The 16,166-nt window shown below is 40.1% G+C and overlaps 1 protein-coding gene across 8 annotated transcripts in view; it reads right to left on the reverse strand.

Moving 5' to 3' along the window:
* AMPH (amphiphysin) overlaps positions 1 to 16,166 on the reverse strand; it is a 136,549-nt gene that overhangs the window by 17,184 nt on the left and 103,199 nt on the right. For 3 of the 8 annotated variants that reach the window (XM_032103211.1, XM_032103195.1, XM_032103204.1), the window contains 7 exons: positions 12,305 to 12,412; positions 9,610 to 9,633; positions 8,307 to 8,330; positions 7,518 to 8,018; positions 5,633 to 5,665; positions 4,164 to 4,214; positions 1,955 to 2,083 (listed from right to left, as the gene is read on the reverse strand). In XM_032103211.1, the coding sequence (XP_031959102.1) occupies positions 1,955 to 2,083; positions 4,164 to 4,214; positions 5,633 to 5,665; positions 7,518 to 8,018; positions 8,307 to 8,330; positions 9,610 to 9,633; positions 12,305 to 12,412 (870 nt within the window). The remainder of the gene's footprint in view (positions 1 to 1,954; positions 2,084 to 4,163; positions 4,215 to 5,632; positions 5,666 to 7,517; positions 8,019 to 8,306; positions 8,331 to 9,609; positions 9,634 to 12,304; positions 12,413 to 16,166) is intronic. The other 5 variants (XM_032103225.1, XM_032103218.1, XM_032103243.1 and 2 more) reach the window with 3 other exon arrangements.

Consider the following 16,166-nt stretch of genomic DNA (forward strand, 5'->3'; position numbering starts at 1 on the left):
TTTCACATTATTCTCTGTCATGCACTCATAGGAAGAGAAGAGCTCCAGATCAATGACTGATTTCCCATCTCTTCTCTATCCACTTTCCCTCCCACTTTCTTTATTCCAAACCATCACATTTACATGAGGCATTTTTCTTAACAGTTTGACAAAACAATGTGCCTCAGATAGGTAATTTCATTTTTTGCCTTCCTATAGAGTTAACAATATGAACTGAAAACACACAGAAGGGGAGAGCCTGGTCTACACAGACTATGAAGCTTTCTTCATCCAGTTATGTTAGTAGAAAGGAATGATCCTGAAATCATTTGCTCCAGTGTGTACCATGGAACCAATCAAAAGTGAATTAAAATATGAAACAAATACTCAAAGTTCATGCAAGCGTAATCAGAACTAAGCCTAAACGTAGTTCTGGGGAACCCACTGTGACTGCTTCCCTCCGTAGGTCCAATGCTGCTAGGCATCCCCAGAGAATGGGTAAGGTTGGACAGAGACAGGTATTATCTGCCCTTTCCCCCAAAGTCCTGCAGAACAGCCCATCTAGCACTGCCCACCTTTCCTCACACAATAAATTATTTTTCCTCTGTTAGGAAGAGCTCAGTAGCTTGATATCTGATAATTGGATATCTATCCATGCTCTCTGCTGTCACATTTATAGGTCTACAGATACTTCCACTTTCTTCAGCTAATTTGCATCTACATTAGCTTAATATTGATATCCATATGGCAGTGTATCAAATGCTTACTGAAAACCACCTGATTTTATGGTCACTTGGGTATCATCGTCCCTGCTTAGCAGCTAAAGACACACAGGGTCTCCCTCAAGGCCAAGTGGAGCTCAGCAAGCCTTAAACCTTCTCTTCTAAGAACACTTACGGCACCAAACTATGCTCGATAGACAAAGAGCACAGCTATATGTATCTTCCACCAGCTTCTGTGGCAGAGGAACTGACCTACAAAACAACCCCTTTTTTCCATCCAGTTTTTCAGTAGTAATCTTCATATTCTACCAGCAACTCATTTGAGCCTTTGAATATGTTATTGTCTTGAGGAAAACATGAAAGATGTTGGACTACAAAAACAGATGCAGTTTTCCTCCAGGGTTTCTTAGCCCGTGGGTATGATCAACCACCAAGACCTTCTGACAACAGTGTGTAGGAGAGGAACCTCAGTTGGATAAAAAGAATACGAACTGAGATACCTGTATAAAAAGGGATGCTAGTCAGCAGGAAAACCCCCATGCCTACTGTCTCAGACCTACTAATTTATAGTGATATTGGATGCCCTGCTTTATTCTTCATGCAGAGCTGTAATTTCTTCTCCTTCATTTCCTGAGTGCTGACATGTAAAAAGTCTTCAAACTGGTGTTCGGTGTTCTCTCGTTGGCTCACAAAGCTTCTAAAACTGTGAGCCTTGTAGACATATTACAATAACTTTTTTCTGTAATTTTCATGCTCTAGTAAGGAGCATACAAGATGTACATTGGCTTAGTGCTTGAAATGAAATGAGAAAACTGCTAATAATGTCATTTAAAAATGGCATAAATTCTTTCCCCTTCTGAAGTTCATCTGGCACCAGACACTGGACCATAGTACTCATTCTAGTAATTTCTTAAATGCAATAAACTCTTTGACTACACCTTTATAAAATGAACATACCTTACAATATTCTGGTTTTCTTTTCTTTTGCTCTGTGCTATCCTTGTGAAAGATTGCTTCAGTGAGTATGGATTTACAACTACAACCTGTGAAACCACAACCACTCAGCCAAACTTCAGTCTAAAATGCCAAATGTAAGAGGAATGACAGTTTAGGGCTGAAAGGAGGACATGTGCTAGAGAGGCATGCTGTGACACAGCCAGGCACTGGGAAAACTAGCCATGGAGGATGACAGTGGAAAGGATGGCTGCTGAAATGCAGCAAGCACATTCACCATAACAAAAGGTGGCACTCACCACAGCCTGCTCTGCTGGTTTGGCAGGCTCAGCAGGGATGGCCTCCTTTTCCACAGCAGCAGCAGCAGCAGCAACAGCAGGGGTTTCCTCAACCTTAGGTTCCCCAGGTGGAGCTTCTTCAGCCTCAGTCTTTTGTTATTCATTTTTAAGTAGATAGTGGAAAAATTGTTGAGGAGTATATGATGTTGGGGAGGAAGAGGGAGAAAGGGAACTGTGCCTGACACAGCGTTGCTTCAGACTCAGTCTTGCCAGGCTTTGTCCCCAGTAAAATACAGCATGTAAAGGGCATTTTCATCATCAATGTTCTATATGTAAGATGAGCCAGTCCTACATGCCTTCCTCACAAGGAAAGAAATCATAGCTTCCTGAGCTACACTGAAAGGTAATGGAAGCAGGGGGGAAAGCACTCAGTCTGCTCAAAAGTGCTCCAGAAACTGCTGGCAAGGCCAGAAATTGAAACTAGCACCCATGCGTACCAACACTGGTCTTCAAATACGAGTTTTAAAAATTACCTCCTCCTCCCTGGTTCTGTCTGTTTGCAGACAATAGAGTCCCTTCTCCAGTGAGGGTAAGAAGCAATGAGCAGAGAGTGAGATTCAAACAGTTTTTATATGAAAAAGACAAACTGACTGATTGAATTCTAGCAATGAATTCTAGCAATCATCCCTGGTTTCTTACTAAAATGCATTCTCTCTTGAGCTCTCTATCACCTACGAGGCATCCATTTATCAACTCACTATTGGGATTTTTTTAAAATCTGATTTTTTAAAATCTGAATTTTAAATTCTGGCCTCAGCTTGTTTTCCAACAAAAGGATCTATGAAATATCACCAGCCCTGCAACATGTTCAGTCTTGTGGCAAAATAGCTCACAGCAGAAGTGTGATCTCCAATGGAGACCTTACTCTGCAAATACATGCACATAACAAGGGGAGAGCCCCAAGCTGTGCTCAGCATACTGAAGTTATAAAGATGGCTGACTCAACCAGATAGAATAACCCCAACAGATTAATTTGTCATGAACAAATTGCTCAGCATAATATGAAGCTCAAAAGCAATTGCTTTGCAGTTGATAACAGGCTGCTGGCTAGAATGTGGTATCTCCTTGATGAAGAGACAGCTTCTATGAAATTCTTTAAGATACTAAGACCTTCTCCTGATATTTTTCAGGAAAATAACCCCCATAGCCTCTCAATTCTTTGCTCATATATTCCTTAAGCAGGCTGATTTTTAATGAGGTACAGAGAAGTTTGCCTATGCAAGACCTTCAGGATTTGGCACAGCATTAAGAAGCGCTCACTCACGGTATATTATACCATACTGTGCAAAAATCTCTCTGTGCAGTGTATTAATGACACCTCTAGAGAATTTCATAAGAAGAAATAGGACTGAAATGAGAAACACAAAGTAGATTTATCCCAGGTAAGAGGACTAATGAGTTTCCTGAGGTTTAAAGCTGGAAGATTCTTTCAGACTTAAAATCACAAGTAACATAAAGCAGATTGCTATGATGTGCTTCAAGTCACTTGTTGAAAAGCATACATCAGACAAGTTACCACATTGCAGCTACAAGTAAAAACACCCTCACAATATTCAGTAATGATCATGAACACAAACACCACATTAAATAACATTAAATATCACCTTGCTGCTATTAAGTAACTATAGCACTCATCCAGCAATGCTGTTATTCTCATCCTTGCCACAGGCTAAGCAAAGACTGTAAGAGGAGCTAAGAAACTGCCCAGGTAGGATCACTTCCAAAAAGATTGTCCCCTCCTTAAAAGTAGACCATGCCTACTATTAATATGTGGTGAGTAGATAAAATTACAGCAATTTTGGAGATATGTAACAGCCATCACATACTATCATGTAAGTGCTGTACACTGGACCATAGTACTCATTCTAGTAATTTCTTAAATGCAATAAACGAACTCTTTGACTACACCTTTATAAAATGAACATACCTTACAATATTCTGGTTTTCTTTTCTTTTGCTCTGTGCTATCCTTGTGGAAGATTGTTTCAGTGAGTATGGATTTACAACTACAATGATATCACCCATCAGCTCTTCCAGGTGGAAGAATTGCATAAGGTGGTGTGATTTAAAGGATGGAAAACACAAAAAAAGTGAAAATATCTTTGCACAAAGGAAAAATTGTACCCTTTTTGGCAAGACATTTAAAAAGGAAGCAAAAGCCACCACTTACCAAAGAGTCTGTTATATTCTCATTTGATTGCACTGTAAATGCAGAGATATCCTAGATACAGAAATGAAAAACAATGCAAAAATATTTGGGACAGGATATTTGCAGGTATCCATCAAAGACCTGATTTTTTAATGGTTTATTCAGGTAAAGTCACTAAGTACATTGACATAGAATAAGATGGCAAATACAACTTAACTAAAAATTATTTTTAATTTTTATTTAGATTATCTGAGTACTATTAATATTAAAAACATTACTTTTCCAATTTTATATTCAATGTTTCTAGACCAAGAAAATTTTTCACTTCCCTAAAGGTAGTGAAAACGTATGATTCACACCCTTCATTAAATACATGTGATTCACAGGGACTTTGTTTAAGGTGCAATGGACTTCAAAGTTGTGGAACTCTGAATCCTTTTTGCAGACTGCACAAGGCTGTGCCTGGAGAGTATGCCCTCCTGGAGAGTAGCTCTAAGCTACTTTCTTCTTGATCATAGGCTTTTATTTGAATAATAACTACAGTAATTACAAATACAAAATTTTACCTGCATTAAGAAAGTAGAAAAATTGAGGTGTTTTCCAACATCTCACTCATTCAGAACCAACTAATTTGCAAGATATTGCTGGGCCAAATTATTTTCCTACCACAGAGGAGACAGCAAATATTTATTTTCCCCAGACAAACATTTTGCCTTAATTATTAGAGCCTTGTGCTTTTCCTCTTCCGTCTGGATCCTTTACTAAACTAAATGTCCTGGAGCAGAATTGTTAATCATTGGAAGACTCATTTCCATCCCTGTATAAGCTGAGCCTTTTGGGGCAGTTTTAAAATTTGGTGTACAGGCTGTGCTGTGGTTGAGCCAGTCTCTAAGAGAATGCTGGAAAATAATGAGGCCCCAGGTTATGCACCTGAAATTTGGGATCTTGACACAGCCCTGGAATTTGAAAGCATAAACACGATGTCTTTATGTGCTGTATCTCTGTGATGCGTACCACAGACTCACCATCAGCACCACAGCAAATAAATAATTTTGGTTAAACTTTGAGAGTAAAATATATCTTAACTGAAAATAAAGATGAAGAAAAAAATAAAACTCACTATGTATTTACACACAGAGTTACTGAAACTGAAAACCTGCTTTATAGGATTTTGGGATTTTGAGAAAAATAATTCACAAAAGAGCACAATAAAAAAACTAGACCAGCCATTTTAGGAGGAAACAGCTGTCCCAGTAAGGTAGTCAGATTTTTTGCTATTAGACTCAGTCAGGCCAAGACTCCTAAGAGTATCAGAATATTTCTAGCAGCATCCAAGAATTTCTGACAACAGACAGGGTCTGGATTTGACACAGTATGATGTTGCTATGCAGCTTGCCTATAGAACAGATTTCCTGAACTTGTACAGCCAGTTCTAATGCCTTCCTAATAGCACAGAAAATAAATGATCTCAAAACCTGTTTATTTCTTACCTGTGCAAATCCATTAAATGTTATGGTGGATGCCTAAATAGAAGTGAAGATCAGAATAAATTATCATTTGTTTACTAAAACCGAACATGAGTCAAAACATTTTTATTTGCAAAAGAAAAATGTAGGCCAGACATTAAAAAAAAAGGAAAATAAGAAAAAAAAAAGAGAGAGAAAAAAATAATAAAATGGAGGGTAAGGCAGCAAGAAATTTGACAACAGTGCTATTTGATAACAGACATCACAGGCTTAAAGAAAATGACAAAAAGAAAAAGCAGTGTACCTTAAATATTTTTAAAAACCAATAATTAAAAAAAGACCAGGTGCATTTAAAGATCTACAGATAAAACACAAAAGCTGCCAGACACAGTGTGTCTTCACAGTTCAACACTTCATTCACCATTCTGAAATGCATTTTTGTCAGCCTGCTTGAAGGGCTGAAGGGCACCACACTATTAAGAGTTGAATGGCAATTTTTCAAAAAAAGAATAGAATGGGCTTAGGAAGGGCAATAGGAAACACACAAACGGAATGCTTTAAAACAACAAGGTTATGCATGGCCTAAGGAACTCTTTGTCTAGACTAGGCTACACACTGGGGTAGGTACCTCTTCTTTATCAGCCTCAATTTCCTGGTACAACAATCCATATCTCCGGTTAGCAATTTCATCTTCAGATAAATCTGAGTTGTTGGTCTCATTGTCTTTAGGACTAGTTGAACTCTCGGTGCTAGCATTTCTGGAATTTCCCATTTGAAACAGAGACAAGGGTCTAGCTATCTCCTTGCTCGGTCCAGGATTGCTAATGCCTGCCTGCTCCCCAGGCAAACCTTGTTTTACTGGTGTTTCCTGAATTATGTGGCTTGTGCTTGCACCTGCTTCTCCCCAGCTGTTATCAGTAGCTCCTAGGTCTTCTGTAGACCATTTATTACTAATGCCTAACCAAACATTTTCCATGTTACCTTGCTCTGAGTTTTGCTGCTTGGGGAAAAAGGGCCAGTTATCCATTCCATTGGCTTGGCTATCTGACAGACTAGAAAAACCCCAGGAATCATTAGTAACTGTTGGATCCCAGTTTGCCAGCCAGGGCTCTGTTTCCAAGGCTGCAGGAACACCACTGCTAATCACTTCAGTGACTGCTGTTGCTGTCCTACCTGTCACTTTGTCATCTGAATTATCTAGGCAAGGATTATCACAGCTTTTGCTAGCAGAATTGGCTGCCTTGGGCAGCAATGTCCACTGTTTTTCAGCAGCAGCTTGACCTTTAGTACCAGTACTACCATTTGGGAGGTGGCTGATGCTATTATCTTCAGTTCCTTTACCAGACTCTTCTGCATTGAATAATTCAGCATCACACAGATCACTTCCAGTATCTGAAGGGTACTTTCCTGTGTGGTCAGTTATCTCTAGGTCAACATGTGCCCTCATATTTATACATTCCATGGAGGTACTCTGGCCAATACCACTGTCAGTTTGGTCCAAGGCACCCTCAGATGTATTTTCATGGTCCTCATCCCAGATACCAAGGACTGTCTCAGGTTCAGCACCAGTGCTTTCTACAGTCTTACAGTTGTACTCCACTATTTTGTCCCCACTTCCCAGCCCTGTGCTCAATGATGGTATTTCTCTATCTGTCTCCTCAATGACATCGACCCGTTTGAATTCTTCTTCTGTAGAGGTTTCTAGGTTAGCACCACTAGCTCTCCCAGTATCCCCATAATTATCTTCAAACTCATGTAAATTTTCTACCTCTGTGCTGACTAAAATTTCAAGATCTGATTTTGCTAAATCCTTATGAAATTCTGCCTCACTGTTTCCTTTGGTTTCACAACCTTGCTCTTCCAGTTCCTCTGTACCTTCTACCTCCTCGTAGTTAGCTCCAGTCTCTACCTTTTCACTTGGCTTGACACCTGCCCACTCGTCTTCCTCATGCTCTTCCTCTGCCTTTTGCACATCACATGGGAGGGGTTCATCCAACAAGCTATCAGTTCCCAGGATGGGTGTCTCAAAACTGGTTACGTTCTCTAAAGGTTGATTGGTCACCACATCTTCCCACATGACATTTTTGGCATCCAACTGGTCCTCCAGTGAAGTCCTCTGGTTTTCGCTTACAGAAGCTGACCCTGGTGCAGCATCCTCCTGCTCACTTACTGCAGGCCAAACACTAGCAGGCAGAGTACCCGTGGATTCGCTTGAGGTTTGCTCTGCCCTGGGGAAAAGCAAAGAACTGCCTGCAGTAATTTCCTGGCTGATACTGAGTGCGCTAACATCTAGGCCCCAGTTGAGTGAACCTAGATCAGTTTGAGATCTGTTAGTATCTTCTGATGACCCACTGTTTGGGGTTTCCTCCATGATCAGGTTACACAGGGAAAGACTTTTTGAAGAATCAGGCTTTAAGCAGACAGAAAAGCAAAGAAAAAACACAAGATGAAAAAGATAAAGGCGGACTTGATGAGAAAACACAAAATTTATATTTTGTAAGAGCAATTTTAATCTAAAGAATGAAGTGACTAAGTTAAGCCATTTAAGGAAAAGCTATGTGGTTTGCAACATCTGAAAGCAATAAATTGTAATGCAAAAGAGCAGCACTGATACACAAAACCAGAAAACTATCTATTACACCACAGCGATTAAAGAAGTCCCTAGAGTGGTCTCAATTTTGGGGGTAGGTTTGCTTACCGGCTGCACCAATTCACTGCTTGTCTGTATAGAAGGAGGTCATACACATAAAACAGAAAAGAACAACATGATGTACTTTGATACAGCACCAGTTCATTAATTAGCAGTTCTCTAACCAGCTGCAGTTACCAGATCAGGGTGGGGAAGGAGTGGTGGGTCCTTTCCTGCCACTCCACCCAAGACTAATTCCAGGCCTGTGAATTTTAAGCCTCTGAACTACATTATAAAAAAAGTTCTTCATGTATGCTGACTATTTATCACCTCTTGCTTTCCCCTCTGAGTCACTGACATTTTTATTTCAAACATTTAGCTATGAAGTACACTAGCATTTAAAAAAAATAGAGCAAAGACAAAAATAATTATAATATAGAATACATACATAACAGTAAAAAGCTATAAATAAAACTGTGCAAAAAGAAGGCATTGATAAAGCAATCTAATCTAAGTTTAGAGCAATACATTCTCAACATTTCTGGGTTATTTTACCTGGTTTAGATATTTGCAGCCTTGAAATTTTGGCTAGCCTACATACATGACTGTTTTTATCAAGCTTTATTTAACCTCACTCAATATAAAGAGATAAGCATTTAATATACATCCCATATGGAATGTGTTCACAAAACAGTGCTGCAAATCTGAATACATGGCAAGCATTCACAGATTTCTGTGCTGGCTGAAGCTAGAAAAAGTCAAACATGAACATACCAGGCTCCATGTTAAGTCAACCCAGCTAACTCTATTACATACAATCAAAAGAAAGCTCACAAAAATGGGTTGTTTTCTTCCTGCAGATCATTTTATCTGATTTGGCACCAGGAGGAAGAAGGAAGGATTCATGCAGTTTCCTACAGTAGCAGTTTCTTTTGTGAGTAATTCCAGTTCACTGTATGCCCACAAAGACAAGCTAAATTCTGTCTTTACTCATAATTTTGAGAAAATGGTTGTCCATTGGGTTAAAGTCCTAAGGAACTACACCTTCAGGTATTTAAAACAAGTGACTTACATCCATTATTACCTTCTAATAGCTGTACTTTGAGCATATTAAAAGCAACACACTTAGCTGTAGTGATTGTGAATCTTAGCCTAGATTTCTGACATCATTTAGATTTTCTAGGCTAAGATACAGAGATTATTTTTTGTTGTTGTTAGTTTTAAAAGACACCCAGTGGCTTCAAATACTTGAAAGAGTTTGTCATGATCTGTAAATCCTTTACCTTGGCTTTTGGTAAAAGAACTGTAAATCTGAATTTAAGTTGTTACAAAATCAAAGGCACAGAAATACAATTATGTATGTCAGGCTTACCGTCCATAGATCCCATGGCAATGTCTGAAAAAAGCAGTGGAAAAAATAGCTTGTCAGAAAAACACCATTCCTGTACTGTATGTCCAACATGCTACATAACAATGTCCATTAACTAAGAAGAGAGCACTTATTTATATGCATGTTTATAGTACATACGTATTTTATATATTAGCACGTGTGTGCGTGTGTGCGTCTGTGTACGTATCTGCATAATACTTTTGGTTATAAAGGATGGGCAGTATGCAATGCATTGTGATATTTCCCACTTCAAAGTAGTTGCTGCTTTCCAGCAAACTCACATTGCTGTGTGCATGAGTAATGGTCAGATTCTGAGCTGCTGACTGAGTGACTTTCAACAGGTGTCAGAGCCTCTGCAAAGTGTCAGCTTTAAAGAGCTTACAAAGGTGGGGTTTTCTAGCCAGTTAAAAATGATGCCGCTATTTGCTAAGTGGGTTCCCTTGCAATACTGACACTAGAAAGGAAAATGGCATACTTTTTGGGAAAGGAAATAACAAAGTTGACCAATATTTTCTTTTTCTTGTCCAGTCTGTTAATAAATGCTAGTGACCTCTCAACAGAAGAGCTTAACAGACAGATGAAAGAAAAGCAGCAGGCTTCATGCCAAATATTTATAGCCCACCACGTGAGACAGAACTCTGCTGCTTCGTATCAAAAGAGAAGAGAACCAGGCGGGTTTAGAAAGGTCCCTTCTAATGCAGCCATAGAAACAGAAGAGCAGTTGAGGAAGGACAGACCAGGGCTCACTTACTGTGGTTGGATCACTGTGGCAAAGCAGTGAAGGGAGGTAATTAATTAAATTACCAATAGAGAAGTCATGCCAGGGCTCCCAAGGCATCATGCACAGATGACTGCTCCTGTTCAACTGTTTGCTGAATGGAAAATATCCGTGACTGAGGCAAAAACTATACACATATAGAAATACCACTTAAGGCTCTCTTCTTAATCTCCCTGCAAGCACAGGGCTCTCCAAAGACTGCAGCCACAGCCTCATACTCTCTATACTGCCATAGTAATGACCCTGTCAACTCCAGTGAGACCAAGACCCAGACTGCAGGGCTGTCTTCCCTTCTAAAAACATGGTGTTCTGACTCACCCACATGCTCTTGTACATGCGGACCATCCTTTCTCATATGCCTTTGTTGTGTGGAAAGATGAAAGGAGTGAGTAAAGGTGCTCAGTGAATGCTTCCTATGCTCCTAGATGAAAAGTTACAATGTACTTTTCTACACAGAATTATATTCTGTATTTCATGTTATAGTTGAATATAAAATAACTGTTTTTCACTGAAGTAATAAACTTTTCTACAACCTGTACAATATGATGTCAGAACAAATGTGTTCTGTCATAAAAATTATCTTTTGTTTAATTATCCCACTGCTCTAATCAGCATTATTACAAAACAAGCTGAACGTAGTTAGCAAAGTCACATTTAGTGTTTTCTGTCACTGCTGAATGCTATGGAATTTCACTTGCTTTCCCCTTCCTTTTCTCTGTTTAGAGGGGGGAAAAACATAACAAGTAAAATGCACAAAGCTTCTGCTACAATGAAACACTTCTCGTAGCAAATCTCAACGAGAAATTTCAGCTAATGTTCAGAGTGCTGACAATGGATCGTTTTTCTGACAGCACATATCCTGTCAAAAATCACTACAGATCTCATTACGTAACTAAGACTTCACACCAAATAAGAAGTTAATTAACTGAGGATGAGATCAGCAGAAAATCAGGACCATCTCAGCCTTAAAGCTTCTTGTCTTCTCACTCCTTTCCCAGTGCTGCATTTCTAAACAACTGATTAGTCTTCTCATGTCTCACAGAACAAGCCAGATTAATAATAGCACAGGTAGATTAATGATAGCACAGGAATAATAGATCATGCTAATAGTGTATTAACACTGCTTCTTTGTGTACAAGACAGGGATACAGATATGCTGGCCAGGAGATGTTCCCTACTTGGCTACCTGCCCTCTGGGTAGTGAGGGTGAATTCTGGATTTTAAGAAAGCATGTCCTGTAGGAAAAGTCAATGAATATCAGCAACTTAATATATCAGCCTTTTCTTTTTTAAAAAAAATTTCATCTTTCTTTTTTTCTCATATTGCTGCAAAAAACTACCATTACAAATATTACTACTGAATGTAGAATTTCAATAACACAATATTCTACAAGAAAACACCCTATTCCATACTCTAATTTTCCTTGAGGTTAGGTCTAAAGCAGATTAACAGCAAAACCACTCAGATCACTGCTTGGTACAGAAACTCCATCACATTAAAGCAATTGCATGCTGACTCCATGAGACCTAGGTCCCCTAAGGCATCTTTCCAGAATCAGTCAGGTCAGAAAAGTTGTCAGAAAAACAAGCACTGGAGAATAATATTGTTTACACTAAGAGTTATTCTAAAGATGGAAAGTAACAGCATGTTAAAGTCAAGGCCAAGGTACCAGCAACCATTCTCATCAGCAGACATCTCATTTTACCATGTGACAATTTCCTCTCCTTCCGTACATCATCAAGTACAGGGTTACTGAGGGGGAAGATAGAAGGCTGACTAGTGCTTCTCAGGAAGATAAAGTTTTTCAGACACTTCTCATTAATACATGAGGCAAACCTTTTCTACCAAACACAATACACTGCATTCAAATGCCTTGCCTATGTCAAGGCAAAGAGGTACCTGAGACATGGGTGAATGACTAACTCCTGTTGATACAGCTTCTGGCTTGAAAGGGTCGAAGTCCAAATCCAGTAAAGACTCTTCTTTCTTAGCTTCAGGTACTTCATTCTGTTAGAAGAGAAATATAACTCTTGCAAAACTTATCTTTTAAAAGCTGCCCCGGGTAGTAAAATATTAAAATGGTCAAGAAAAGAAAGCAAACCACAGATTTACCATGGTGCACACAAGAAGGGTGGAAGCTCTGAAGATTTTCTTGAGCTTTAGTGTAAGTTTTACTTTTATGAGATTTGCTCTTATGATGTCTTTGGTTTCTCTGTAGTACAGCCTTGCCTTTTTAGGCCTAACAGTCACAGCCCTTTCAAAAAAGTGTCGAGTGTACACCACTTGACTGTGAAGGCCCTTTTAAAGTGCTTTGAGACAGACATGGGAGTTAAAAACTACTGTCATAGGTTAGCAAAGCATAGTCCTGGAAGTGAAGTTCTTGCAAAGAGGTGCTTACAGCTTCCTCTGTGACCAGACAGAACCTATCACATGGCCAGTTTGAATATGGACAATTCTTTAAGCCACTTAAAGTTGTGACCACCTCTGTGATGCACACTTAAGAATAGAAACCCTGAGGCAGAGGCTCTCTCTCGTTTCCGGTGCTGGGACAGGTGGCTGCGGGCCCCGTGCGGGGGCCACTGGGCCCAGCCCAGGCCATGCTCAGGCCAGGCCGGGCCAGGCCATGGCCATCCTGGAGCCGATGGGCCCTGTTCCACCCACGGAACAGCCCCCCACAGCCCTGCTGTGGGCAGCCGGAGCGGCTCAGCTCCCCCCCCCTCCACTTTGATAAGCCACATTCCAGCTGCAAGGCCTAGGTGAGATTAACCCTTTTAGTGCTGGGAAGAGCTGAAAACCTGAGGGAAGAGAAAGAGGAGATGCTTGAAGCTGAAATTCTGTTGTGAAACTATGATATGTCAGAGTACCCATTGTAATTTCATGAAGATATGGGGGGTGGAGTGTTCAACTCATGCTTGTTAGCAAAAGCACCTGCGTGAGATAGGCAGATGCTGACGCAGCTGTAATTTCATGAGAAGTTTGGACAGGGAGAGATGGAAGCGATGAGGACTTTTGCTCCAAATGGGAAAGGAGAAAACCTCAGTTCCTACAGATGCTCCCAGAGATAGTCCTAAAGATGAAGATGAGGAGGACCCTTTGCTCCCAGGGAAGGAGAAGGGCCTCTGTTCTTAGAGATGAAATGCTCCCAGAGATGGGTGAAGAGAACTTTTGCTTCTGAACAGTTCAACCTTAAAATTGTACCCCAAAAACCTTCAAGAGTGGACCCTTGAAAGCAGTTGTGGGAAAAGCTGCAAGTCGGGGGGAAGGGACTCACATGTGAGCAGAGAGATTCCTCTTCCTAAATGGACTGAACAAAGTTATTTGGAAGTGGGCGGCTGTCTCGTTGTGATAATGTGTTCATAGCATGAGCAAGAGAGACTCCTCTTCCTAAATGGACTGAACAAGGTTATTATGGAAGTGGTAAACGACTGAACATCTTAAGGGTTGTCTTTTTACATTGTCAGTGGGAGAAGGGAGGAAGATGGGGGGAGGAGAAGAGTTCTGAAGGTGTGGTATTATTATTTTTTTTTTCTTCTTTTAGGTCTGTTAATGAACTTCTTTATATTCTTTCAAGTTTGGTGCCTGCTTTGCGTTTCTCCTAATTCTTATCTCACAGAAGATAAACAGTAATGAGTATCTTGGACCAAACCACTACACTGAATTGGTGTTTCCACCCGGTTACAAATCCAACCCACTACAACTAAATAAACAGCACCCAATGGCCATACATTCTAACAAGTTAATCTCTCCCCATACACAAACATTATTAAAAAGCCAATACAGAAGGATACAAATGCATTTGACTTACGTTTTAATTCTGAACATGTATACCAATTTACAATTAATGTTGCCTTCAGCTCTAAACTTTAGGAAACATCTGATAGTAGGGCACTGGAACAGGCTGCCCAGAGAAGCTGTGAATGTTCCATCCGTAAAAGTGTTCAAGGCCAGATTGGATGGGGCTTTGAGCAACCTGGTCTAATGAGAGCTGTCCCTGTCCATGGCAGGCGGGGTGGAACTAGATGATTTTTAAGGTCTCTTTCAACCAAAGCCATTTTATGATTCTATGATATGCTCTTATTAAACTGGATTACATGGTAGAGCCTTCTTGGTTTTCAATCAGTAAATTAGCCAAGGCCTCTGAGGTCACTCTAAAAATACATTCACATATATATGTTCAATGGGCTACAGGTCTTCTCTGCTGTAAAAGAACCTGAAAAAACAATTAGTGTGCTTCAACATAAAACAGTGTGAAACCGTAGCTGAGATTTAATTATCACTAACTGTAAATGTTCTAGGCAAGCACCTTAGTCTTGATAACAAGGCTAGTACTGCCTGCTGCTAGTTGTTCAGTGTTTGTTAAATAGTGAGAGAAGCTTGTACGACAGGGCAAGTCTACCACAATATGGCACGTACAAACCCAGCAAAACTATGAGATAATAATAATGATAATGACAGTAAAATAAATGAGCAAAGAGCTTCTATTATTGAAACATTTAAGAGTATAAACTTTCCAAATTAGTGTTACTATTGGTAAACAGATGTTCAAAGTTAGCTAATTAATGGCTTCCATTATGCCACAAAACACCTTAACTCTCTGTGTCACCTGCAAACATGGTAAAAAGAGCTCCTCAGCTCCCATGTTAGGAATGACAGAGTGACCTAGAACTCTTCAGTCTGTAAGAGGTGTGTTAGGGGTGATGTGAGAAGGGTCTATACCAGTGTGAGAGGGGTTTGGCTGCTCCCTGATTCTTCCAAAGCAGGAAGGCAGTTGGCAGCAAAGCTGGTGGGGACAAATGTAAAATAAAAGTGGTGGTGCTCCATGTGGCAGAGTCCAGCTGGGGACCTCCTTGGCTTCAGGTACTGTGACTGTGAAAAACGTACACATGCTGAAAGACTGAATAAATTTGTGGCAAAGTAGTCTGTTGAGGCTTACTTAACAGGTAGAAATCATGGTGAGGAAGTCCTAGAGCAGCAAAGCACTAGAGGCTAAGAGACTGTAGTACCAGGGGGTGTCAGGAGTACCAACTTTGCTTGCCTGGATTTATCTTCTTTCTTTGGCCTTCTGCATCCCTGGTGATGACAGATATGTGGTCTGACACACTGAAGCCTGTATTATAGTCTCCCATTTTAAAAAGTCAAGCCCACCATTCCCACCAGTAACCAACATTACATTCATTCTCTCATGCCTTCCATCGAGTGTATTTAGATTTCATCACATATGCTCCTGAGGCACTAATACTCATATGGTCATACACCTTGAAGAAATAACAGCATTTGCTGGCATATAATCAGAATTGGATGGAGACATAAAAGATAATGATCTTTCACTGAGGTTTGAGAATGAAGTTGCTACCTATGAGGACTGAATCAAATGAACAGGAGTCTTACTTAGGCCATGAGTGATGACAGCTAAGGTATTGGAAGTGACAGGGTACTGATCACTGATAGCAAAAGTTATCATTACCCATGACCCTCAGACCAAAATGAGGAGAACACTCAACTTTAGTGACAAAGGCCCAAATAAACATACAGAGCACCTAAGATACCACATTACAGGGAGATGCAGGAAAATCAGGAACCTCAGGAAATCCTTCAGTAAGGGGCAAAGCTGTGACAGGAAGGCCTGCCAAACATCCTGTATTTATTCCACCATAGCATGATGAAGCATGAATAAATTAAACATTTGAAAGAGGAGGCTGTGGCAGAAGCAAGGCTGTACCTCTCAGAGGCATGTACAAGAGATGAAGAAGCCAAAATAAAC

This window comes from Corvus moneduloides, chromosome 1, assembly GCF_009650955.1.
Source record: "Corvus moneduloides isolate bCorMon1 chromosome 1, bCorMon1.pri, whole genome shotgun sequence".
Taxonomy (NCBI): domain Eukaryota; kingdom Metazoa; phylum Chordata; class Aves; order Passeriformes; family Corvidae; genus Corvus; species Corvus moneduloides.